The sequence below is a fragment of the Dendropsophus ebraccatus genome, chromosome 5 (genome assembly GCF_027789765.1).
Source record: "Dendropsophus ebraccatus isolate aDenEbr1 chromosome 5, aDenEbr1.pat, whole genome shotgun sequence".
Lineage (NCBI taxonomy): Eukaryota > Metazoa > Chordata > Amphibia > Anura > Hylidae > Dendropsophus > Dendropsophus ebraccatus.
In genome coordinates, this window is record NC_091458.1 from 106,304,789 (window position 1) to 106,331,472 (window position 26,684).

The window sequence follows — 26,684 nt, forward strand, 5'->3', positions numbered from 1 at the left end:
CAGTCCGCGATTAGGTGCGAGCTGCGGAATGCGTTTTTTCCGTCGCCATTCTGTAGTGTGCTCGCACTCAAACTATGTAATACTCTGTGTAAAAGGGCATTTGTGGCTGACAAATTACAAAAATAAAGGGCCACATGAACAATCCAGTGGTCATTCGCGTGGCCATGACTGCTCGATTCAGAATCACGTAATGGGCTCAGGAAAGTAAGGCTTGTATCTGGCAGACATTCAACTGGGTAATACAGCCTTTTCAACTGGTTCTTTCTAGCAGTCCATTTTCATATTCTCAGAGGAATTTGTTAGGGAACATGGGTCAGTGTTAATTCCAATTAGGGTTGAGCAAATTTACAGTACTTCCGAAGCGCCTCACTAGGCTAGGGCACTGGCTTAGCAACCAGCTGCCTTATAACTCAATGCTACCCCGATGCGGGTGCCTGGAAAAGCTGGATCCAGTCCTGGGGAACTGGGAGAAGTTTCCCAAGACTGGATACAGTTCTACAGGACCCGGAGCGGCACAGAGTTCAAATGCCGCCAGCTGAAAAGCCAGCGGCCAAGCCTAGTACTGTATTACTTGTAAATTTGCTCATACCTAAGACTAAAGTCGCATTCACACGTTCCGTGTTTCACACAGAACATGAATGTAGGCAGCCTGTAATGGAGTGCCCCCCACACAGGCAGCATATCTGATATGATGCTGGGAGTTGGGGGGAACTGCATAGATATGCGTCGCGCTGTAATGAAAGAGCTTTGCTGCTGCTTTATTACAGCGCTGCACACAGCCATGCAGTTCCCCTGCTCACCAGCATCATAACAGAGATCCTGCCCGTGTGGGGGAGACTCCGTTACAGGCCTTCAACGTCCATGTGAAAAACAGAACATGTGAATGCGGCCTAACCCTCCAAGTATAAATACATATATATGCGCTAGATTATGCATAGAAATAAAGGTAAGGGGAGCGGAAGAAAGCAGAGGGTTAAAAAAAAGCTAGCAAGACATACAGCAGGAACAGGAACTGTGCCAGAATACAGAAAGAGGACAATAGGTAAGGGAAAACAATCTTTATTCACAGAAATGCAGGGGCGGTCGTATACTTTGACATTTACAAGAAAATTATGTATAAAAAGCAAAACAGTTAACCAAGATGATCTTAGAGATCAAATAGCTCTGGCGTATATCTATCTGTTAACATGAAAAGATATAGGAAATAATATCTAAAGGAAAAGAACAGTAGTACTTTTACCATTGCTACAAAGAACGGGTAGAAGATGAAAAGAAATACAGATGTGCCATGTTATGAAAGTTAAGTTGTATAGATTTGGAAGCATTCCAGTGCTTATTAGCTGCTGTATGTCCTGCAGGATGTTCAGTATTCTTTCAAGTCTGACAAAATGTTCTCTACTGCCACCTCTGTCCGTGAACTGTCCAGAAAAGGAGAGGCTTTCTATGGGGATTTGCTACTGCTCTGGACAGTTCCTGACATGGACAGAAGTGGCAGCAGAGAGCACTGTGTCAGACAAAAAAAAAAAAAACTCCACTTCATGCAGAACATACAGTCGCTGTTAAGACACTCACCTGCGTTCTTCTACTGCAGTTACTGACCTAGTACACCTCTAAAAACATTTTTATATTATTGCAATAAATCTAAAATGAAAAGTGAAACTACTTTGAAAGTGGTCTTAATTAAAAAAAAATTACCATTTTGTTTCAACAGCTGCAATGCCTCTGCTGGATCAGACTAGACAGTTTTTGTTGTCTGTTACTATAGTCTTAGGGTGCGTTCACACTGAGGAATCCACACGGAGAAGTCCCTGCAGATTCCGCTGCTCGCATCTTCACCCATCCCATAGGCTCCATCCTATGGTCAGACGGATTTCGCCATCCGCCCAAAGAATGGACATGTCCATTCTTTGGGCGGACAGTGGAATCCACCAACCATACAATGGAGTCTATTGGACAGGCGGAATTGCGAGCGGGAGCGCGCAGGGGCGAGCTGCGAAATCTGCAGAAACTTCTCAGTGCCGATTCCTCAGTGTGAACGCACCCTTATTCCCTTCTATCTAACCAACCAAGTGTACATTAGCATGATGTAGATGATCAATAGAACAAAGTATAAGACTGTAAGACCGCAGGACTACACTGAGCAGAATTTGTTTGCCTTTCTAGCACAGAGATGCACAGGCACTGTAACAAAAGTGCAGCAAACTAGTGCAAGGCCACTTTATTTTATTTTAGATTTATTAAGACAAACGTATGCAGAGATGTATATGGCTTTTACCGGTGCATTGGTGGCCAACCAGTAACATAGCACTTGGACAAACAGATTATCTTTCAAAGTATAAGAGCATTTTGCAATTCTCAAAACTTAACTTTTTACAGCTTTCTACTTTAAAAAGTTTGAGAAGCTATAAAGTGAAAACATATGGAATGTCCAGTGGTTGACAAGTGCCCATGTTAGTCCACAGGTTCTTAGTACACTTTTCAGCTTTTTATACATAACTTACAAAAGCTTTGAAAAAAAACAACTCCTCCTCCTCTACAAAATCTAGTTTAACATCACAACAGGCACCACTACGTGGAATGTATTCTTGGGCTCCTTCTCAGGAATACAATACATTACAATTATGTTCACAAACATTTAAGGTCATCACATAACCAAAACTTCAATATAATAGCAGCTTATCGTACATCTGGAATGATATCAGTGATATTACAATTGTGGGAAGTGTGATGACCACTTGGCACAAGGACACTCTCTCATTTTACACTTCAACATACAGAACGCCAAACTTTGCTAGTGGATGATTCTAGAATACGAAGGACATTGACACAATGGATGTCAGCCCTGTGGAATATCTAGATCACAGGCTATCGGATCGACTATAATTCGCCAAGTCTGAACACACATAATACAATGGAATATATAATCCCAACAGCCAAGCCACCATGCCTTCTTTCAATGGCAGAGGCATGTTCCATAAAACAAGTACATACAACATTTACACACACCCACACATAGTGCAATATAGCAGCAAATCCACAATTTTAGCAACTTAACCAAATAAACAGGTGACCACAGTCTCAATGTAAAACTGAGGTAGCTCTAATGTCCAGTATACACATTTTTCCAGTGGTTAGAGGATATTTAAAAACTCTCTCACAGATGAGGGTCCCACTTCTGGGATCTTCTCCCTAATAATAAGATAGTGGACCCCGGACCCAATCCGGTGAGGTAATGGCAACATGTAAAACAGCCCATTCAGCTGTTTTCAGCTTCCTAACAACTACCAGGACCCAGGGGTAGGACCTGTGAATATATCCCTTTAAGTTAGCTCTCCAATCTGAGCCCATAGCATGTATGACATTTTCATACATTTAGAAGGACACTATGACCTAGACTTTTCATTATGATATTATGCAAAGTGGAAAATATTTCCAATTGCTAACCCGGTCTTCCACAATCCAGTCAAACCATTGCATAATGTCTTTCTATAAAGGATTCAAGTTTTAGAAATAACCTGGGATATTACTGAGCAACAAGTGAAGCCATGCTTATTTCTATAGGAAACACCAGTAGGTTTAGCATATCACCTGAGAACTCTTTAAGTAAACTACATAAAGCCAGCACACACCAACGCTTGACACCTGAGCGGAAGCGCTCACTGTCCAGCAGTCTACGACAAGTGCCAAGAAGCAATGTGCTTACTTCAGACTCCTTCACTTTCCTTACTGCGGAGTCATAGTCTTCAGAATTCTCTTTATCATCATCATCATCTGTGTCACTGCTCACCCCACAGAAAAAAGTTGGAGGCAGTTTCAGATGATCGGCCTTCGCTTTTTCCTCAGCGGTGGGCGTTTTTTCCCAAACAATCACACACTCCTTCTCAGACCCTGCAGTTGGCTCTTCAGTGTTGGCTGAAAAATGAAGGGGGGGGGAACAAAAAACAAAGTGTTGAGTCACAGAAGGCTACAAGTTAAAAACTAACCCTTAGGGTTTCATGATATTCACATATAGAGAACCTAAAAGGGGTACTCTCGCCATTTACATTTTTTGATATAGTGCTGGGGCTGTATCCTATACTTACCTAAGCAAGCTCCCCTGGTTTTCCTCCTGTCGCAGCACTGGGTTCCTAGCTTAACATTGCTGCTGCTACTTCTGATGAGACACTAGTGTCACCAGTGACAGTCTGCACAGCCAATTACTGAGAAAAGCAGAACAGTGCTGTGGCCAGTGATTGGCTGAGCGGGCTGTCATTGCTGAGTGTTCAGTGGGGGACCCAAAGACATGACAGGAAGAACCAGGAGAGCGTGTTTAGGTAAGTATAGGATGTTTATTACTTTCTATGCAGCTCCTTCACTATATAAAAAAAAAGTAAAAATGTAAATGGCCAGAGGACCCCTTTAAAGGAAATCTGTAAGCTGTAATTCACATTTCAAACTGCTGACACTCTTAAATAGCTGTTAGGACAAGGAGACACTTGGTACCTCACATCAATCTGTGCTCCCAGAACATAGAAAAAGGATTTTATTTTCTGATACAAAGACTTTTCCAAGCTCCTAAAAAGCTGCAAGCTGGAATGCCTCTTCTCTACTCCCTGCCTGCTTACAGGGGTTGTCCAGCAAAAAGTCTCTCTCTTTCAAATCAACTGGTGTCAGAAAGTTATAGATTTGTACTACTACTCAGGTGAGAGTTCTATGTGCTTACTTTCACCACGTCAGCCCTGTCTGAATTACGCTATGGAGCGCTGTCTTATATTTTGTAACTGCTTCATGGGGCAACTTGGCAAATTCTACTTTACACCATTTCGATACATCTCCCCATTAAATCATAATATAGAAACATATACAAATGCAAGAGTGCTCCAAAAAGGAATAAATTTAAGTGGCTCACAAATGTACAATATATTTCTAAAATCATCAAACAAAACATTGGTAACAAGGATGATGAATTTACCTGGTGCAGCATTTTGGCTCTTGGCTCGCTTATCCTCCTGGTAGAGTTGACCATTTAGTTTTTTGACAGCAGATTCAAAGTCCTCATCTGTTAAAACAGCAGAACAGGCCATGTAAAGAATATTGGAATATTGTGCCACCACTTGACACGAATTTTACCTTGGCTTTCCTTTGCATTGTGAAATAGCACTGCACCTAGTTCATACATATGATTGCTAGGACTAACAGTGTGCACTACCTAAGCACCTACTATTTACTGCGTCAGCAGACGCGATGAGTTGTCAAAATGTCAAATTAATTACCATCTACATCATTCTCATCACTGACATATCCAGGTTTGTTCTTGTAGCAGAAGAAGGTTGGAGGGAGGAGGAGCTGGTCTGCTAGTGCCTTCTGAGCTGCTGTGGGAGTTAACTCATACACAATCAACACATCAGAAGAGCTGTCCGGTCCAGGATCTCCGCTACTCTTAGCTAGAAGATATAATGCAAGGATCAGTAACCAAGAGGCTCATGCAAACCAACACATTCTCTATTGGTAAAAGGCACAGAAGATGAGAAGTGTTAAATACAGCAAGTAGTTTGATGTTAAAGAAGTTACAGTAGGCAACATAAAGATTAGTTATATCACAGGTCAGGTCTTGCAGGCTAAAAAACAAGAAACTAAAAACAGAAAAACCATTAAATAATCTGAGGTGTAAAGAAAAGCAAACTAAACAAGGAGTCCAGTACGAGTAGCCACTCAATGCAACAGGAGTGAAACTCTAGCATGTGGCAACCAGCAACGCCTAGGAGGCAGAGGCATTTGCTGTTAATGTGCAGCTCTGGAGTACAAAGTGGTATATATACTTGGACACCAAGATATATTACGCAGCTACAATGCCTTTTTGGCATTTCGACATTTTTCACCCTTAATATTTAGTTTCTCATCTGTTTCAGACAGTGTATGTGTATGTATATATATATATATATATATATATATATATATATATATATATATATATATATATATATATATATAAAGCAGTTCTATGATGCAGGGACCCAGAAGCTAGCTGAGCTCATCTCCCCCTATGGACAAAAGAGGGGCTTATTTCACTAGGGAGGTTTAGGAAATCTCCTACAACAGACTTTGTAGAGGACTTGTTAAAGCTGACAAGTAAAATAAAGATATAGATGCTTCTTATATAAACCACACAAGCAGCCCATTTCAGTGGTACAATTATAAGCAAGCATCTTTCAACAGAGAAGTTAATGGGTTAGTATGTACCCACTAAATGCCCCAGATTCATGCCTATGTAAACCAGAAATTAACAGAGAATTTGTCAGCAGGAAAATGGTACCCAACCTATTTAATAGTTCTTAGGATACAAAGTGTATGGATGTATTTTTAGGTATTCACTAGAGATGAGCGAACCGGGTTCGGTTTTGAGTTGATCCGAACCCAAACGTTCGGTATTTGATTAGCCTTGCAGGGTACAGGACTAATAAACCTATGTCCTGACACAGGAAAGACTAAAAATCACTCAACCTCTACATCGCAAAACTCAGCAAGCTACTAAATCAAATCCTCAGATCAGCCCCTCTTTAATGGAAATACACAAAATACAGACAAAAAAGTGTCATTATTTCCCTCACTGTTTCTTTCACGTTCTTTTATGTTGCAAAACTCAGAAAAAGAAATAAAATTCTGTGTCCCCCAAATGATTGGCCATTTAGTCTCTTAACCTTCTCCATCTTATAATATTGACTGTAATGGTACTTTCATAATCTACAACACCCTTCATGTCTGGACAGCCAAAGCTTTGGCTGTCTAGGCATGATGGGAATTGTAGTTCTGTAACAGTAAGGGGCATCAAACTTGTGACCTTCCATCTTAGACCAGGGGTGTCAGGACTCTGGCCCTCCAGCTATTGCAAAACCAATTTCCATTATGCCTAGACAGCCAAAGCTTTGTCTGTCCAGGCATGATAGGAATTGTGGTTGTAGCTGGAGGGCCTGAGTCTGACACCTGTGTCTTAGACTATGGTCATTTGCAAAGTTATGAAGTAGTTTGCTCTTTCCAAGCACAAGTGCCTAGGAGGAGGTGCTGAGCGACAGCATCACCCACCTCTTTACTACGACAACCCTCCTTTTGACCAATTAATGTACAGGGTGTGGATTATAGCAGAAACGTGGCTGCAGAAGTTTTTAGCGTTGGATAGGTGCTACCAGACAGCACTCCCTACTGTTTTTACTTTTAGTATTCCTGCAGAGATGCGGTCAGCCCTTTAAAAGGTTTTCTAAATGAAATTAAACGTTGCTCAGTTTGAAAGTGTCACTGTCGTTTAAATTTTCTTTGCAGAAATCAATAGTTCAGGTGATTTTAAGAAACTTTGTAATTGGGTTTATTAGCCAGAAAATGCATTTTTATCATGAAAAAGCAGTTTGAATGCAGATAATGGTATATTTACCTAATAAAACCAATTACAAAGTTTCTTAAAATCGCCTGTACTATTGATTTCTGCAAAAAATAAATAAAAAAAATGAAATGACAGTGACACTTGAAAGGTCTTTAAAGTCAGCCAAGTATAATGAAATAAAAGTATACTTACTTAAAAGAAAAAAAAAAGAAAAAAACAAATATGGTCTGCATAATTTTTGAGCCAGTGGCTTCCCCAGCAATAGATCGAACCATAAAATCTTAAAAGGGAGATACTGAGATAAGAACACTGAAAATAAAGGTAATTTTCCTACCTTTATCCTCAGCACCAAAATATTTAGTTTATTCCATATGTAAATTAGGTGGTTTGGTGCACTGGACCAGTGACAAAGTGACTGTACAGCACTGGATAAATATTCAAGGCAGTTTTCATGTACTGAATCCACCTGCCTCCAGTGCACCAAACTGCCTAATTTGGATATGAAATAATATTTTCTAAATGGGCATTGAGGATCAAGGTAAGAAAATTACCTTCATCCTTAGCACCACATGTGCTAAGGAAACATAACAGCAGGTTAACATGCTTTCGACCTGTAGTTTCCCTTTAAAATACTGTTTAATAGCCATCTTGAAACTATGGACAACAGAATAAAATAGGCACAGTGCTGTCGCTCAGTCACAGTTAGCAACAGTGTCCAGCAGTGCCGAGGTCCTGAAATCAAATTAAGCCAGACTGAGTGGAGTGAATAGCAGTTAGGTTAAAGGGAACCCGTGACCCGGGGCAGAACCCCCCCGACCCCCCCCCAACACTTACCCCCTCCTGCCAGTCCTGCCGCTGAGAAATCGCCACCAACTTGGCTGCGCAAATGAAAGGCATGAGACAGTGAAAGGCAGTGATTTTATATGAATTTGCATATTGACTGCGCAGACGAGCGGGCGTCTATTTCTCTGTGGTGGGACCAGCAAGGGGGGGGGGAGTGTTTGGGGGTTGCGTGGGTTCTGCACCAGATGCCAGGTTCCCTTTAGAGCTACACTGCAATTACGGCTGCGATAAGGATTACCCACAAAAAAAAACAACAAAAAGAAGTTGTGTTAAGGCCCACACACACACACAGATTATCTGACAGATTTTTGAAGCCAAAGCCAAGAATAGAATTGAAGAGAGGAGAAATGTCAACCTTTCCTTTATGACCTGCTCTCTTTATAGTCTGTTCCTGGCTTTGGCTTCAATCATCTGTCAGATAAATCTGTGTGTAATAGGGCCCTTACTCTGCATAAATTGCATTGGTCCAGGCATGATGGGAATTGTAGTTTTGCAAAAGCTGGAGGACTGAAGGCTCCCCATCCCTAGTCTCAGATAACTGAGGGGGGGTTGTGCTGCAACCGAAACATTACGAGCCCCTCTGAACAGAAACTGATGAGAGTTATGACAACCTAGGTACAGCGCTGCAGAATAGGCTGTAGCAGAAATACATAAACCTGGCAATGCCATTTTTAGTGTAGTAGAGTATTTGAGGAAACAAGATCTTGACAAGGTGCAGTCTACAGACCACAGCAAGCATGCATGTTAGGAATTTCCAATCATGTTTCCCAAAACAACTACAACACACTGGTAGGTGGTGTCTGCTCAGCCAATGGCCAATACAGCACGTAATGAACAAAATACCTTCCACGTCAGGTTTGGAGGGAGTTGTGCACGTCCAAAAGGCAGCAGGATTAGACTTAAAAAGACTAAAATTAAAGCCTACAAAACAGAAATGGAAAATGGACAGCTCAATGGGCCTGGAGGGAGGGGATAAAAGAGTAGAGAGGAGCGTGACTCGAGCACGCATAAGTTGGATCACTCTGCATTTGAATAGGCTGTATCCATGTTTTCCAGGACTCCCTAGAGCTGCGTTCAACTTCACCAACCACCGATATTCAAATGTCGAGCAATCCGACTTGGGCATGCTCATGTTGCACTTGTCTCTATAAAAAACTGTTTTCTTTGTGTAAAATTGTGGGGATGGAAAAGTCACAAACACATTCTTCTAGCTAGGAGATTAAAATAAAAAGAAAATGAATGGACATAATGAAATGAATGCACACAACTTATCAAATTGAAAGCAGTCAAGTTTCCTGCCTATAGCTATAGGTAAAATAGATAATAGCCAATAATTAAGAACATTCCTGACTATAGGTCCTTTTACATGGATTTTATGTGCAGTGTTAAAATTTATTGTTTGTGCGGCCCAGCTGTGTGATTTATTGTGCCATGTGGATTTGCATCCATACACTGCCCTATATCGGGCCATGTAAAAGGACCAAGACAAAGTTCGCATCTGTATGGTCAATTTACAGCTGTCGCAGTAACAGATAATAGTGTGATCCCTGGTTTGCACAATGGTCCCCACTGGCTGAAGGCTGTATTAAAACATCCCAGATCTTGCTGTAAGCAATCTCCAGGAATTATAGGCTTAAAATACCACTGCTGTCTGTATCGTACCACTCCATTCCCGCTGTGCGCCACTTTAATATGTTATTACTTATGGAAAGTCAGACAAATTCCTAATGTACATTAATTATGGGAAATGCACATATACTGCTATTTCCCTTAATTTAGTAGATCAAGGAAGCTTCAAATTTCCTATAAAACCGTGACGTCACAAATCAGGTGTAATTCCTATGGAGTGTCCAGCAGGGGGCGCACTATATGTAGAAGCCTATGGCACAGTATGGTTTCTATAGATGTCTATGTAAAATGTAATGTACAGTATATTTTATTGATTGAATACATTTATGAAATACTTTGGGGAGTAAGTGTCCTTGCTCCCAAAAGTATTCCATAAATGTATTCAATTAATACATTTGGAGGACACCGAGCAGGGAGGGAGAGAGGTGCCTGTGCATCTAACTCCCTACCCCCTCCTTCCCTGCTCGGTGCTGTGGGCACATACACACTGTACTACTCCTCCCATCATCTGTTCATAGTATGAGCAGATGATGGGGGAGTAGTACCAGTGCGATCCCAATCGCCGCCCCCACCACCACCACATATACACTGTACTACTCCTCCCATCATCTGCTCATAGTATAAGCAGATGATGGGGGAGTAGAACCAGGGCTATACCCATTACCTGCACATCCCCGCCGCTGAAAACGTTGAAAAGTGATCCCTACAGAAAAGGAAGTGTCAACGTATCACATTATCTAATTGCTGTTCCAGGATATCAAGGTAGTAAGCCAGTATGAACAATATATCAGTTTCCTGTGGTGTCCTGTAGCATCCAGGGGGTAAATCGCTTAATACATATTACTATGTGTGTCTAGTGCACACGCCTTGTAGGGGATCGGAGTGAAACTGTAGGTTGCAAGTATATTTATAAAGCCTTTGTTATATAAAGAAAATGAGATCAATGAATTGGGTTTAGTGGGAAAAAAAAAAAAAAACACAACTGACATTTTACAGGAGAAAGAAACCTCACCTCTAGCTGGAACTTGTGACTGTGATTGGGAAGACACTGTAGCAGATGACGAGATGGTGGGATTTTGCAAAACTGGCTGAGATGGCGTCTCCAAAAATACTGTAGAATCTTTGGAACTACTAGGTTGCGTTAGACTAGGTTTAGATGGTTTTTGTTCTTCCTTATTAGATGCCTTTGATGAGTTGAAGCTGAAGCCAAACATTGTTCCAGCTCCAGTAGGGCTTCCGAATGTGAAACCCTTCTTTTCTGTACCAAAAATATTTTTCACTGCATCAGATCCAAATACAAACTTAGGAGGGGACACCACAGCTGTAGGGGCCTTCTCTGAAGTGCCTGAAGTGTTACAGTCTGCTTCTGAAGCAGTGGATGTTACAGATGGAAGATCAGTCCTCTCTCTTGTAGCTTCTTCCAGTATCGCCACAGCTGCCTTTCCACATGGTGAAGCTTTTGGACTTGTAACGCGAGAAGAAAATGGAGCAAGTAAACAACCTTTACTTGGTGCAACTTTTGCTTCTTCAAAAACTTCTCTGAAGAGATCGGCAACTTCTTGAAGCTTAAAGCGTACAGCAAAACATTCTACTTTACCATTACCCTCAGCGAAGTCCAGAGCTGTCCATGCCCACTCTCGCTGGGATCCAGCCTTCATGGGTTCCAGATGTATATCAGTTGTTATACGGTGATTTGCACAAAGTTTTAACACCTGATCTCTTCTCATCACTACTCGAGCAGATTTATTCTCAAAGTTCTGCAAAATCTTTAAGTCTCCTATTCCCCTCTCTTTCCATTGATTAGCATCTTTATCAAACCTGTAAAGTTTTGCTCTGTGGCAAAAAAGCGGCTGCTCATTTTCTTCACCACTGGTGAGTTCCACTAAGTCAGGTAATGGAACCACAGGCTCAAAGTACTGACCATCGCGCTCGTCCTCCTGTGTCACATCTGACTCTTCATCAGTGCCCACAGATACTCTGCTCTGATTTAATTTGGTCGGGGACTTTCCAGGACTTGGAGATGGTTGGAAACTAAAATTAAAGCCAGTAGTTGATTCACCAAATCTGAAGAGATTCCTTTTCTCTGGGCTATCTGCTAAAGGTGAAGCATAGACAGAATCATCCAAGTTACCTTCCAGGGCACCACCTCTCATGTCATAGTTATCCCACTCATAAGTAGCCTCTGTGAATTCAGGTGTCTTTTTCACCTGGTCTACAGAATTACTCAGACTTGGATCCTCTTCTCCAGGTTTCACCTGGTCAGTTAAAAAGGTTTTTAGATCTTTCAGTCCACTTTTCATTTCCTCTGCTTTCTTAATCAAGTGAGCGGTCCTTCCAGTGTCTACAAGTTTATGAGGAGTCTGAAGAGGTATGTCTAACAGCAGGCGCTGGCATTCTTCAAATTTGCTTTTGAAGTCTTCTGCTTGCTCTAATGTCTTAAACTTTGCAGCTAGCTGTTCTAATTTTGCATCCCCATCAGAGAAGTCACTAGCCATCCACATCCAGGCACGGTCTGAGCCAGACAATGGTTTCAGGTTCATGGTTGTTGTGATAAGGTGGTTTGCACACACTTTCAGCACTTGCTCTCGACGCATAAGCATTCTTAGCTTCCCATTGACCTCATTCTTAAGAATTTTCAACATGCCAACACCACGCTCTTTCCACTGACTGGTTTCTGCATCAAAGCGGAATAATTTCACGCGTTGTGAATAAAGGACAGTCTCATCTTCTTCCCCAGTGACTAGCTCTACTTTTTCAGGAAGATGAGCAATAGGCTCAAAATGAATGTCATCACGATCGTCTGTTTTGTACATTTCCTCTAAACTCTCTTGCTCAGAAGCATTTACTTGCTCTCCTTTGTCATTTATGGAAGCAAACAGTTTTTCGCCTGCACGTGAAAACCCTTTAAAATTGGGATCAGTTTTGCCAAACGCGAAGCCTTCAGAGTTTTTAGAAAGATCAGCAAAGGAGAAAGTACTTGCAGTCTGACCAAACATCATGTCACCACTCTGCTTGCTTTCTTCAGCTTTTACTACAGCATCAGATGATGTTTTAGAAGCTGCTTTGCGGTCTTCTAAAGTGCCAGTGACATCACTAGATGCTTCTTTACCTTGTTCATCTTTTGTGTTAGAATCTTTAAGTCCGAAATTGAAAGAAGTAGCATTAAAAGGCATTGTAAAGCTAAAAGTCCCTGATTTTGTCTCTTTTGTCTCTGTAGGTTTGAAACTAAAGGTTGACAATTTATCATCAGTGGTCCCAAACTTGAAATCTTTTCCTGGGAAATTACATTTGAACCCTGTAGAAGGTGGGCCAAATGACTCGGAACTTGTTTTGAGACCAAATGTAAAAGCCGATTTTGTCTCGGATGTTGCTGGGATGCTTTTTGCATTTGGGTTTTGTGTCTTGCAGGCAATACACTCTATTGCAGAGCCCTCATTTCTAACAAGGCAGACAGAACAGTCCCACTGACCTGCTTTTTTCTGAAACAATGCTTCTAGGCTACCATTTTGAACCTTGCTTGAAGTAGAGTTAGACTGCTGAACTGGAAGCGCTGGTACATTGCCTGATGAGGTTGGTTTTGGGTTTTCACAAGCGACACACTTTAAAGCACTTGCTTCATTGCGTACAATACATACATTACAATCCCACTCACCTTCCTTCTTTGCAAAGAGAAACCCAAAATCTTTTGATGGCTCCGTTTCAGGGGTGACAAATTTGAAAGATGACGCACCCTGTGTGCTTGTGACATTTTTTAAATCCCCTGATTTTCCATCATTCTGACTTAAAGGGTGACAGGTAATGCATTGTTTGTTAGCTATGTCATTCTTTGTTGAGCACTTGCTACACACCCACTGTTCCCGGCTCTTTGAAAGTTGCTCACTTGAAGTGGACTTGCTATTTAAAGTATCTTTACTAAATGAGAAAGCAGATGCAGACATGCTTACAGAACTTGCTCCAGTGTTCATAGGTTTAGTGTCTTTAGTAACAGAGATCTCTCTTGAGCTTTTATTGTTTGGATTGGGACTTCCACAAGCAACACATGTAAACGAGGTATCTTTATTCGTTACCATACAGATATCACACTGCCATTCTCCTGGTTTTAAACCAAACTGTGAAGCTAGTGAAACATGCTTGGCCTTTACATCTGCTTTACTGGGTTGATTATGGATGCTAGCATCGTCTTCTGTAGTCATGAGAAGCTTCTGTGCCTCTTCAAATTTAGTTTTGAAACGTGTGGCCTCCTCTACAGTCTTAAAACGAATTGCAAGCTGCTCAGATTTTGGCATCTCATCGGCATAATCATAAGCGTGCCACACATAAGATTTATCAGATGCAGCAAGTGGTTTCAGTTTCATGTCTGCATTTATGTAATGGTTCGCACAAATCTTCAAGATTTGTTCTCTTCTCATCAGCAGACGAATCTTGCCAGACACCTTATGTCTTAAAATTTTCACATTTCCTAAACCTCTTTCTTTCCATTCTTTGGAGTCTGCATCAAAACGGAAAAGTTTTGCTCTGTTACAGAACATTTCTTCTTCCTCCTCTTCTCCTGTTTTCACTTCAACCTTCTCTGGTAATGGCACTACAGGCTCAAAATGAGGCCCATCCTCTTCAACTACGTAATCACTAGCAGATTCAGAGTGATGGCTTTGGTTGTGCTCATCCTTTGACGGTATATCAAAAACTGGTGGCACAAAGCCTTTATTTCCAGAGTTTTGGAATTGAAATCCATTATCCCCTTGACCAAACAATGCACTGTTTTTATCTTGGTTCTGAAGTGTGCCATCTCCAAAGTTATTTGCGAAGCTTTTCTCACCAAATCGGAACATATTTCTTGAATCGGTGGAGTTTTCAAATGAAGCTGATGACTTTCCCTGGTCTGGAATAGTCTTATCGGATGTTAGAAGTCTTAACAGGCATTCATTTCCAGCACCTGCTGCAGTGCCACCTTGATTAGAAGAAAATGTGAAGTCTCCATCATTAGACTTAAAGTTCGAATTAAACTTGAAAGTTGATGATGGAGTAGACTGCAACTGTGCCGTAAACTGAGGCGGTTTGGATCCTTCATTCTGAATTGGCTGAACAAAGCTACTCTTTCCAAACTCTATCTTCGACCCATCAGATTTTGTTGGCTGGGATCCAAAAGGAGCTTTTGTGAAATAGCCTGGTTCTGGCAATGGTGGATTTGCAGTGTTCGGAGGTAAACTGTAGTTATAATAATCATCAGGTTGTGGAGATAAAATATTAGTTGCAGGGGATTCGAAACGTAATGCAGGTCCAACCATGGCTGAATTCTGTACTGGTGGTGTATGCATGGCGTACATGTGCTGTTGAGTTGCCATTCTACCAACTGGATACACAGCTGTCTGTAAAAGAAACAAAATATATTATAATAGATAGCATATAGGTATAGTGTGAAGGAAAGAAGGGAAAGGGGGGACTTAATTTTAACATGTGTAAAGGTTTTGATTATGTTTAGGAGGGAAGTTATTTTAATAAGAAACTGATCACAAAAACAAGGAGACACAATATGTGGGTTAGCCAGGGTAAAGGTCAATAGCAACATGAGAAATATTTAGAAAAAGAGGCTTAGAACAAACATCCAGCAGATGTGTTTTGTAAGTCTAGAGTGGCTAAAAGTAAAACATGCCTGGGATAAACATATACCTAACCTAAGATAATGAAGGAAATAACATAAGGGCAAACTAGATGAAACAGGTGGTCCTATTCTTCTGACAATCTGTGTTTCTATGCACAGAAAACATTGACCATAAGGAGGTCAATGATAAGATAAATATGCTATATGCATCATTTTTTTCTATCATGAGAAAATCAAAGTGAATCAGTGCTGCATTAGGGTGCCTTCACACCTACCGACTCGCAGCGTTAACGCTGCAAGTCGGCTAGGTCCTGGCAGATCACTGTCAGTACATACACGCAGCGGTCTGAACGACCGCTGCGTGTATGTAAATCTGCCGGCCGCTTAACCCCTTCTGATGCCGGCCGCCTCCCGCTCAGCTCTGTATACATTACCTCCTCGCTCCACGGGGTCCCGGCGTCCTGCTCTCCCGCCCGGCCAATCAGTGGCTGCGGCAGGGCAACACACTGATTGGCCGGGACCCCGTGGAGCGAGGAGGTAATGTATACAGAGCTGAGCGGGAGGCGGCCGATCGACATCAGAAGGGGTTAAGTGGCCGGCAGATTTACATACACGCAGCGGTCGTTCAGACCGCTGCGTGTATGTACTGACAGTGATCTGCCAGGACCTAGCCGACTTGCAGCGTTATTAACGCTGCGAGTTGGTAGGTGTGAAGGCACCCTTAGACAGAATCAGTCACCATTCCTGACAAGCGTATAATAAACCCTTCTTTAAAGTGAAGGTTCCCTGTAGCCACATACAGACATGAATTTTATAAAAAAAAAAAAAAAGGTCTTGTAATTAACATTAACAAATAGTAAGAAAAATACCTTTGTTGGAGTAACATTTGCCACTGGTCTGAGAAGCTGTTGTGGATTATATGCTGGTGACTGAGCATAATAACCAGGATGTCCTGTTGTCGAAACTAAAATTTAAAAATAAAGTTTTTCATTTAACATTTTACAATAAATGTTTAAGCAACGTAATAAAGATGGGGAAACACCTGTGTCCTACTAGTCTGCCTACTATAACAGTGGATAGGCATGCAGATTTCAATTAGATACAACTTCCGTTAAGAGTCTGTTCACAAACCTACAATCTTTCATTCAGTGACTAAAAATCCTTTTCTATCAATTGGACTGTGGTTGTTTTGGGCAAGTCACATTCTGATTAATGACACTAAAATTCAGCAAGTGAACATACCCTTGAAAATATATTATCTTATTTCAGACAGGTCAGATTCAGTATACCAAGATATTTGGGCAGTAAATGACCTTCAAGACCCTGGACATAAAAAAAAAAACACTTCCCCTCCTTCCTATGTCTGATGTGTTTGTTTGCCTATGTACGTTACAAGTTATGGTCAACCACTGCGCCCTTCTCGTGTTGAAGCTTACTGTCTCGAGGCGCACAATTCAATGGACTGCTTATATTCTGCTTACTCTTTCCTTTCCTCTAAAAAGTACATTTGAAAAATTAAAGAATATTGAAGAAAAAGTTTGAGCTTGTGTTCTACAGGTTTTATCATCATTCTGTCTGGAAAACAATTCTCTAACAGCCTTTTTCTCGTGAGCCAACTTCTAGACAGATTTATGACCAGATCATAGGTCAACTTTGACAAGGTCATAAATAAAGTTTAAAAGGTCCCTCAGAAGACAAAACAAAGGCTGATAAGAGGCCTGTCAGAGAATTGCTCATCTGACAAACGTTACTGAAAATAAAGGCTATAGAACATATACATATCAAACGTTTGTCCATAAACTTCAACAATTGCCTATAATGATAGTGTGTACCAATCTCAAACTGAGGATAATTGAGGGGTTCACATACAGGAGTTACAGAAAGAAATAAGATACAAAAAACTAAATAAATAAATTAAAAAAAAGCCACACCTGTTAGTGGATCATAATAACTCTGAGCTAAATGGTAACCATCAGTAGCTGTATCAGCGCCAAACCCTTCTGCTGCCCAACGCTGTGATGATACATTGGTGTTTGAGCTATTCATTCTTAGCTCATGAACTTCTCTCTGAAATGTAAAGGCATTTATAAAGTTAGAATTATTAGTTTTCAGTCACTACAGTGCTGCAGAGAGCTCCTATATGATATTTATACATCACGCCAAGCAGGCAAACACTCCGCTACAGGGCTTCCACGTATGTCCATACCATATGGGACGTGGAAATAAGCCCTAAATATAAGCCGTGCAAGTAAACATACAAAGCAAGATCTCAAAGTAAGTGCTGGAATCTAAACAGTAAGATCCCACACAGCTAAGATAAATCTACCCAGTTTAACCTAGAGAAACCCTCCTGTGTTGATCCAGGGGAAGACAAAAAACCTTGTGAGGCAGATTTCGTCTGGATGCTTTATCTAGGGTGAAGGTAACCAGGATATTACCACTATTTATGTGTCCAGCAGCCAATCACACACAAATTGCACAAATGAAAGACACTTGCCAATCACACTGAGGCCAATCGTAACCAGAAGTGTGGGCAAGACTGCTATACAAATGTAAATCCCACCCCCGGACACCGCTGCAGCTTGAAATAGAATTATTTCAAGCTATGTCACCATTACAATATACCGTATTTTTCGCTTTATAAGACGCACCAGTCTATAAAACGCCCCCCTGATTTAGACCACTAACAGGAAAAAAATATTTTATGCTAATTAAACTTCCCTGCTGGTCTAAGGTGATGAAGGGGATAATGCAGTGAAGGGGTCAAAGTTTATTCAAATGACAGTGCCTTATACCTACACATACACAGCTGCTGCATGCACAACACACTCAGCCCTACTACACCATACACACACTCAGCTCTGCTATGTCATATAAACCCAGCTACAGCACACACACTCAGCTCTGCTACACAATGGACACTCAGCTCTGCTATGTCATATACACCCAGCTACATCATACACACTCAGCTCTGCTACAAAATGCACGCTCAGCTCTGCTATGTCATATACACCCAGCTACATTATACACACTCAGCTTGGCTGTACAAACATCCACAGGCACACACAATGTTGTATCAATAAACAGACAGACACACACACACCTTTGCTACACCACCATAGCAAAACTGTTCTTCAAAATGCACACAGACAGACACAGTCAATTGTTAATGCAGATTGTATTTCCCTGCAGTCTTACAGTATTACTGCAGGTATAGTTTAAAAGTAATGGTAATGCCAACAGGCACCAGTTATATAGATTCATATGAATATACAGAGAATAAAAGTTCTCCTGTTTTCCTTTTCTTGCATATATCACCAACATAATAAATTACAGCAATAGAATGCCATCATTATACAGTATTACCTCCAGGGTAGAAACTAGAACGGAGTGTCCAGAAGGAGGTGTAAAGGACCTTTCAGGATGCCAGTCATGTGATTAGTCACATGACTGACATCATCAAAGGTCCTTCTGCACAGCTTTTCCAGTGTTAACGGCCATTACGGAGGGAGACAGGGCAGTGTGACAGTGTCGGCTGCCCTGTCTCCTGAATGTAAGACGCGGGCACTTTTTATCAAGATATTTTCTTGATAAAAAGTGCGTCTTATAAAATGAAAAATATGGTATCTATTGTTTAACACACGTACCTTCAATGCTTCAACTTGCTGAACGAGTTTTTCAATAAGTGACTTCTGATCTTCAGCCCAGGGTGGGGGTGTTTTTGACAGGGACTGTAAGACAAGTAGCAACTATACATAAACAAAAATTCCAAAGATATGCCCATCTTTACATTTATAAAGAAAAACTAAAAACACACTAAAAAAGTGTATACTGTTTTATCAAATGACATACCTTTTGTGCTTTGTTCGGAGACACTGAGAATTTTGTAGGAGATGGAGTAGAATGCTTTATTGCCGAGGCAGACATAAAGGACTGTGTGTCTCTGAAGTTTGGGCTATGAACCTCTTGAACTTCACCAAGGATTTTCTTTGCTTCATCCAGCATTTCTTCAACAGATTCAATGGGCACTGGGAGCTGGGAGGGGATTGACAATTACTTTGACTACTTCAGCATCTGCTTGTATAAAATCTGCAACTTACTTTGATGGACACAGAACAGCTTTTCATTCCCCCTATTCTTGCAAGTATACAAAAGTGAGCACAAATTTTATGCCAGGATTATGCTGAAATTGTCCATAAGATACTGCACTAGATTTATCTCATCAAGTATACAGAAAACTGGTTATTAGGGGGACATGAACGAAACCTTTAAGTATGTTAAAAGACTAAATAATATACAAGGGGAAATTGTTTTTAATAAAAAACTAAACACAAGAACAAGGGGACACAATCTGAGGTCAGCTGGGGGAAAAGATCAGAAACACCACAAGAAACTACTACTTTACAGAAAGAGTAGTAGATGTCTGGAACAAACCTCCAGTAGATGAGGAAGATAAAACCTAAAAAAACAATTTAAACCTGCCTGGGATAAACCTATATCCATCCTAGATAGGATAAAAAAGAAAATACTAAAAGGGCAGACTAGATGGACCCCGTAGTCTTTCTGCCAACAAACTTCTATGTTTCTAACTAAAGGCCTGCATACACAGACACGTGGGACTGGTTGACCCTCTACTGTGCATGGACCTGGTGTTGGGAGATTAGTTGAATTACACTGATGGATTTATACAGCTACTGATGCACAAGTTACATTTTCACCTAAGTTGTTAAAGGTTGTGAAGGACAGTGCTCCTCTACTGTGAGAAACATGATGGAATTATGTACAAGCTACACAATTTGGCTGAAGATCAAGAGCACTAACATTACACAGTGTGACAGTATCTTAAGTTATATATTAAAATAATTAAGTGTAAAGATAGGGAATTACCTTTCCAGTCAAAGAGGGATCTGTGGAAACCTCATCAAGAATTTTGATCAGGTAGGATTTATATTTCTGCATGCAGTTCAGATATTCATCTTGCTCTTCTGTGGGTGGAATCTCATTCTCCAAATCCTCTCCTTTACGCTGGTAAATCTGTAAAAGTCATAGCTTTATAGAGGTTGTCTAGTTCTATACAAAAATAAGCTTAGATTACCACATTAAAAGTATCACAGAACAATTTTTTTAATCAACCATATCTTTATTTTTAAAGCTTGCATCTCAGATCATGTTTTGTACAGGGCAAGCTGTATTTTCAGGCACTTTTTTTGTAAATCGAGGGTAGCATTTAATAAGTATAGGAAAATGCAAAAAACCCCAGCAATTTCACAATGTTTACCCCATTAAGGTTATATGCACATTACGGAATTCTCGCGGTTAACTTCCTGCAGATTCCATTGCTCACTCCCAGGTAACTTTCCACCCGTCACATAACACTCCATTCTATGCTCAGGCGGATTCCACCATCTGCCCGAAGAATTGACATGTCAATTCTTTGGGCGGACGGCGGTTTCTGCCTTAGCATAGAATGGAGTCTATAGGGCGGGTGGAGAGTAAAAGAGAGGGTGAGCTGTGGAATCCGCAGGAAGTTAACCGCGAGAACTCTGTAGTGTGCATATACCCTAAAACATTAAAGGGTATATAGTCCTAGCATAGGTAAAGACAAGTGTGGGAATAAATAACTGATTAAATAAAATGTATATAAAAATATATATTTTTTGCGCTCAGATTTTATACTGGTCTGAGGAAACTATTAGATGACAATCTGGTTCACACCACTTCCCATAGAAAAATTACAAATAAAAAAAATCCTAACAAAGATTGGGCACTTTTCGTGGTGCTTTCACAAGGGGATACTAAGTGGGTTGCTAAAAAAGCAAAATCTCCGTAAACCAATATTCTAGTGATGGCAAAAACAAACAAAAAAAACAAATTATCCTGCGTAAATGGATAATGCCCTAGCCTCCTTCACAAACACTTTCTTGACAAGCTAAAATTAGGTTTTTCACATGGAACGATTGAATGTGAAATTACATAAAGAGACACGTACTAAAATGTTTTCTCATGTGGGGTGAAAGGCTTTATTAGTACTCTAGCCATATGTACGAGGAAGCAGTTGATCATAATCATCGTGTATCATGCTGTTTTGTTATTAAAACAATAAAATACAAGTTTTAAAACTACATACCACAGCAAGATTCCAATAGGAATCAACACTCTTAATGGCTTCCAGGGCTAGAATAGCATCATCAGTTTTTCCTTCAATAATATCAACTTTTGCAAATGCGATGCCAGCTTCATCTTCCAAATCTCGAACCTCAGACAGCTGTAAAATAAATAGACTTAATCACAGAAATTGAAGAATAGCGGAGGACAAATTCCTACCCTATCCCTTAGGGAAGTGCACATATATACCCGGTCTAAAGAACGCTGTTGTTCCTTTTTAATGTTTGTACTTACGACTTGCGCTGTAAAATAGATGCAAAGCAGAAAAACCAGACCTTGTGTGTATGAGACGGTAAAACAATCCCTACCTTAAAACATCTCGTGCAAAGTAATAGAAATAGTAATAGAATAGGCAAAAAAAAAAAAAAATCAAAGTTAATACCTTAATATCTTTACTGTGGAAATGTTTGAACAGAGGGTCTACTGGCTCAGGAATGCTCTTCTTTTGCTTGACCAGGTCCAGCAGAGGCAAAACTTTCTTCCAATAGTGAATGCAGCGGAACATGTAATCCCTTTGGTCATAAAACGAATTCAAATTACTACCCTGAGGAGATATAAAGAAAGTGGAGAAAATGCATTGGGTATTAGCCAGGTGGTTATTTCTGAGCTTACTACAGGCTGCATGATAATGATCCTCACTGGTCACATGACAAGAACCAAGCTAAGAAGTGCTAGCTCGTGTTAGAAGAACCTGCTCAAATCTACACAGCTCTCTTTCACAGGATGCTGGACGCACACATAAGACAACAGTAATTGTTAGGCACTAAAGTTTCTATACTGCTCAGTTAAAAATACATGTTAGCTCTACAAAAAGGACCGTCAAAAACTGGAGGAAAACAAGGGGTTGGACAGGACCAATAACTGCTCCACAACGCCAACTTAAATAGCGGTATTGGTGCCAATTTTCTAATGTCCATGTTAGCCTCTAGGAAAGTAAATGCTTTACTTAATAAGGTGTTCATGAGACAATATGAAAAACCTACTGTAGCGTTAAGACTTCTTGCCCAATATATGAGAAGGGCAGGCTGCAGGCCGTGTTTTTCCAAGGCTCGCAGAGTGTTAAGTTCATGCTGTATCACAAGACGAAGTTTTGCTGCAGTACCAGGCCTAAATTCAACAAAAAATCTTTTTTTTAACTGAGACTTCATAGTTACTATACTAATATTATAGGTATAAAAATGTATTACAGCAACTTACTGAGCCATCTTATGAGTAAGGCTATAGACTGCATCCCACCAGGAGCGCTGCTTGTCTGTAAATAGCTGCTTGCAGATTGGCAATGGTAGGCAGCGAGGCCGGTGTCGGTCATTTGATGTAGCATAATTACCTTGTAACTGAAGGTGACTAGTGTATACAACTGCCAATAAAAATACCTAGAAAAGTAAAAATACACATACTATTTCAATTCAAAGTAGTAGCAGTATAAGAAAACCACAATGTAAACATACAACATTTATAAATATAACAGCTGCTTGTGTTCAATAACCATCAACTCCAATACAGAAAAGACTGAGGAGGGATGAGGGATTTACATTGCAAAGTGGAGGCTAATCTTTAGGCAAACAAATGGGATCCAAAGACAACCATTAACCAAAATTTGGATTTACTATAGGAAACAGATTTTTGAGTTGACTATTATTTTTTTTGTACTTTAGTAAAAAAAAAAAAAAAAAGTTAAATATACCTCAAGATCTAGAATGCAAACAGAATCTGGATTATTTGAGTCAATCCTTGAAGTTTCTTGAGGTAGCCGGGGGAAAAGCTGTTTAAGCCACTTGTGGAAGGTGGGTAAAGTCGCCATATAGTGCCACTGAAGACCAAGCCAGGTTAAGTGTTGTAAACTTCCATTGTGCACTCTCACTGCACCTAAAAAGACATATGATTCTGTAATACACTCAGCATGAAAAAGAAGAAAAAAAAAAAGAAGAAACGTGTATATATTATATATATATATATATATATATATATATATAAAAAAAAATTAACATGTCAAAGGTTTTATTAGGTTGGAGTCACTCAGTGAGTGAACACTCAGACCCAGACCGGTAAACACTCTTGACATGTCAAAAGAGTGTGCCCCCGCATCAGAATTAAGCAGGAATGAAGATCATCTGGCCAATGCTGCAGTGATGGCCAGATTATCTTCTTAAGCACCGGTCGTTCTTTTATAAAGTGTGAACATGGGCTTATATGTTAAAGAACTCCATAATCAATGATCAAATTATAAAGCCAAGCCAGGGCCTATATTCAGAGTGTGACTACAGGCAAGAAAACTAAAAAGCCGTACCATGGTCATATCGTCGGAGATCATTTAAATCTGGTGACTGACAGTTCACATTTCCAATGTCATCAGTGCCTAGAAAGGAGTTCTCCATTGACAGATGGTCATCAAACAGGAATTTCAGCAGAATACCTTGACCACTCTTATTAGCAAACGTCTCTGTTATATTTGTGAGGAAGTCATTTTGGCTGTGGCTCAAAGTCAGTAGCAAGTGTCCTGTTCAGAAGGTGGAAGAAGCAATATACATGAATATTTCAGCTCAGCAGATGTATAATGGGAAAACTGACCTGTAAAGTGCTAAGATGATAATAGATGCAATTCGTAGACAACAGACAAGGTTAAACAAATCTGTGGGTGAATACACTTGGTGCAAATGCCTACATTAAAGGGACACTTGTATCAAATCCGAGTATTTGGTTTGAAACTCATTTAAGGAATCTTTGTTTTTTTATTTCTACAATCCTTGCAGTTAAAGATAAAATACAAAATGGTGTTCCTCTCTGGCAGTGATGATGCCACTCCCGAATAGAGGGTGACTAATCTCATTTTACTGCTGCTGTAAGGGGAAGAGCTTATCTGTAAGGGTCCATTTACACAGAAAGATTATCTGCCAAAGATTTTTGAAGCCAAAGCCAGAAATAGATTTGAAAAGAGGAGAAATTTCTGTCTTTCCTTTATGACCTGATCTCTGTTCAAAGTCTGTTTCTGGCTTTGGCTTCAAATCGTTGGCAGATAATCTGTGTAAATGGACCCTAAGGAAACCTTATTATAATAATAATGAGTGGGAAATTGGAATAAATTACAGCTCTCATGTTTTGCTATTGGACAGCAGCAATGACAAGTGAAAAACACAAAGAGAAAAGAGTACAGAATCAGCAACGTAGTGTCTAATGGTGTGTTTACACAAACCGTTTTACCTAATAGATTTTTGAAGCCAAAGCCAGGAACAGAAAACCAAGATCAGGTGTTTTTTAAAGGCAATACAAGCAGCTAAAGAGAACTATGGGAGCATAAAATGCACAGATTTTAACAGCACAGGGCATCTATTCATTTAAAGGGGTACTGCGGGCAAAATGTATTTTTAAATATATTACATAAAGAAAGTTATATAAATCTCTAATATACACCAATTATTCGAAATGCACATATAGTGCTATTTCCCTCAATTCAGTAGATCAGGCAGGCTTTACTTCCTCAAAAAAAATGTGACGTCACATCTCAAGTGTAGCTTCCGACAGGGGGCACATGTAGAAGTATAGAAAGGGAATAGACGTCTATTCTCCCCACCCGGTGCTGGTCCCCCCCTCCCTCTGTCCCACCCCCCTGCCCGATTCTATTACACTTGCTGAAGTGGGGTGAGTGCTCCTTATCTGACGCTCACCCCAACTAGCCGCCCGTCTCCCCCCTACCCGTTCCCGTACAGGAGAACTCACCCTACGCCCAGTCCCGGCGGGGTGAACGCTCATGCACCTGCTCCAAATCTGCCCCCCCCCCCTTCATCAGAGCCCGCCGCCCGGCCCCCTGCAGAGGACTCACCCACCGCCCCGTCCCGGCGGGGTAAGCGCTCATGCACCTGCTCCAAATCTGCCCCCCCTTCATCAGAGCCAGCCGCCCGGCCCCCGGCAGAGCACTCACCCACCGCCCCGTCCCGGCGGGGGGAGCGATCATGAATTTTCTGACTTGCAGCCCCTGATGTAAGCCAGCTGCTCCGTCCTGTGCACAAGCGCTCACCAGTCGCCTGGTCCCGGCAGGGTGAGCACTCGTGCATCTTCTAAGCAGCTGCACCTTCTACCAAGCAGCTTGCTTCATCTGAGACACCGCCGCCCGGTCCAGTGCACGATTAAACAAGCTGCTTGGCAGAAGGTGCAGCTGCTTAGGAGAAGATGCACGGGCGCTCACCCCGCTGGGACAGGGCGACGGGTGAGCACTCGTGCACAGGACGGAGCAGCCAGCTTACATCAGGGGCTGCAAGTCAGAAAATGCATGAGCGCTCTGCAGGGGGCCGGGCGGCCGGCTTACATCAGGGGGGCAGATTTGGGGCAGGTGCATGAGTGCTCACCCCGCCGGGACGGGGTGGCAGGTGAGCGCTCGTGCACAGGACTGGGCAGCAGTCTTACGTCAGGGGGGCAGATTTGGAGCAGGCGCATGAGCGCTGACCCCGCCGGGACTGGGCGGAGGGTGAGCGCTCCCGAACGGGTAGGGGGGAGACGGGCGGCTAGTTGGGGTGAGCGTCAGATAAGGAGCGCTCATCCCACTTCAGCAAGTGTAATAGGACCGGGCAGGGGGGACCAGCACAGGGAGGGAGAATAGACGTCTTTTCCCTTTCTATACTTTTATATGCGCCCCCTGTCAGAAGCTACACTTGAGACGTGACGTCACATTTTTTTTGAGGAAGTAAAGCCTGCCTGATCTACTGATTTGAGGGAAATAGCACTATATGTGCATTTCCCATAATTTGTGTATATTAGAGATTTGTATAACTTCCTTTATGAAAAAACCCTGCTCCCACTGATGTCAATTGCAGGGGGGATGAAAGGTAGTGGACATGTCACTTATTTTCAGCTCCCACTGTTCTGTACGCTGCTTAGCTGCAGAATAGCATTTCAGGATTTACACCCGCAGCATGTTTAGATCTGTTGGGGAGCTTTACTGTAGATTCACACGGTTTATAAGTGTACGGAAACCACAGTTATATGTTCTCACCCACCTAGCACTGAAATATTTGCATCAATGGGAGCAGTGGCAAGTAAATGAGTAAGGAGTCATCTAATCACATTATACACAAGGATTCTGTACATTTTGAGACAGACGGACAA

The 26,684-nt window shown here is 41.3% G+C and overlaps 1 protein-coding gene across 2 annotated transcripts in view; it reads right to left on the bottom strand.

Moving 5' to 3' along the window:
• The window catches only part of LOC138792882 (E3 SUMO-protein ligase RanBP2-like), a 59,952-nt gene that overhangs the window by 7,944 nt on the left and 25,324 nt on the right, over positions 1-26,684 (bottom strand). Inside the window, exons 9-23 of one of the 2 annotated variants that reach the window (XM_069970923.1) lie at positions 23,875-24,084; positions 23,272-23,453; positions 22,785-22,960; positions 22,571-22,694; positions 21,970-22,131; positions 21,550-21,687; positions 20,310-20,456; positions 19,275-19,457; positions 19,070-19,153; positions 17,354-17,489; positions 16,292-16,386; positions 10,836-15,189; positions 5,253-5,423; positions 4,952-5,038; positions 3,788-3,912 (exon numbers count right to left, since the gene is read on the bottom strand). In XM_069970923.1, coding sequence (XP_069827024.1) covers positions 3,788-3,912; positions 4,952-5,038; positions 5,253-5,423; positions 10,836-15,189; positions 16,292-16,386; positions 17,354-17,489; positions 19,070-19,153; positions 19,275-19,457; positions 20,310-20,456; positions 21,550-21,687; positions 21,970-22,131; positions 22,571-22,694; positions 22,785-22,960; positions 23,272-23,453; positions 23,875-24,084 — 6,374 coding nt within the window. Of the gene's footprint in view, positions 1-3,703; positions 3,913-4,951; positions 5,039-5,252; positions 5,424-10,835; positions 15,190-16,291; positions 16,387-17,353; positions 17,490-19,069; positions 19,154-19,274; positions 19,458-20,309; positions 20,457-21,549; positions 21,688-21,969; positions 22,132-22,570; positions 22,695-22,784; positions 22,961-23,271; positions 23,454-23,874; positions 24,085-26,684 lie in introns of both variants that reach the window. The other variant, XM_069970922.1, reaches the window with a different exon arrangement.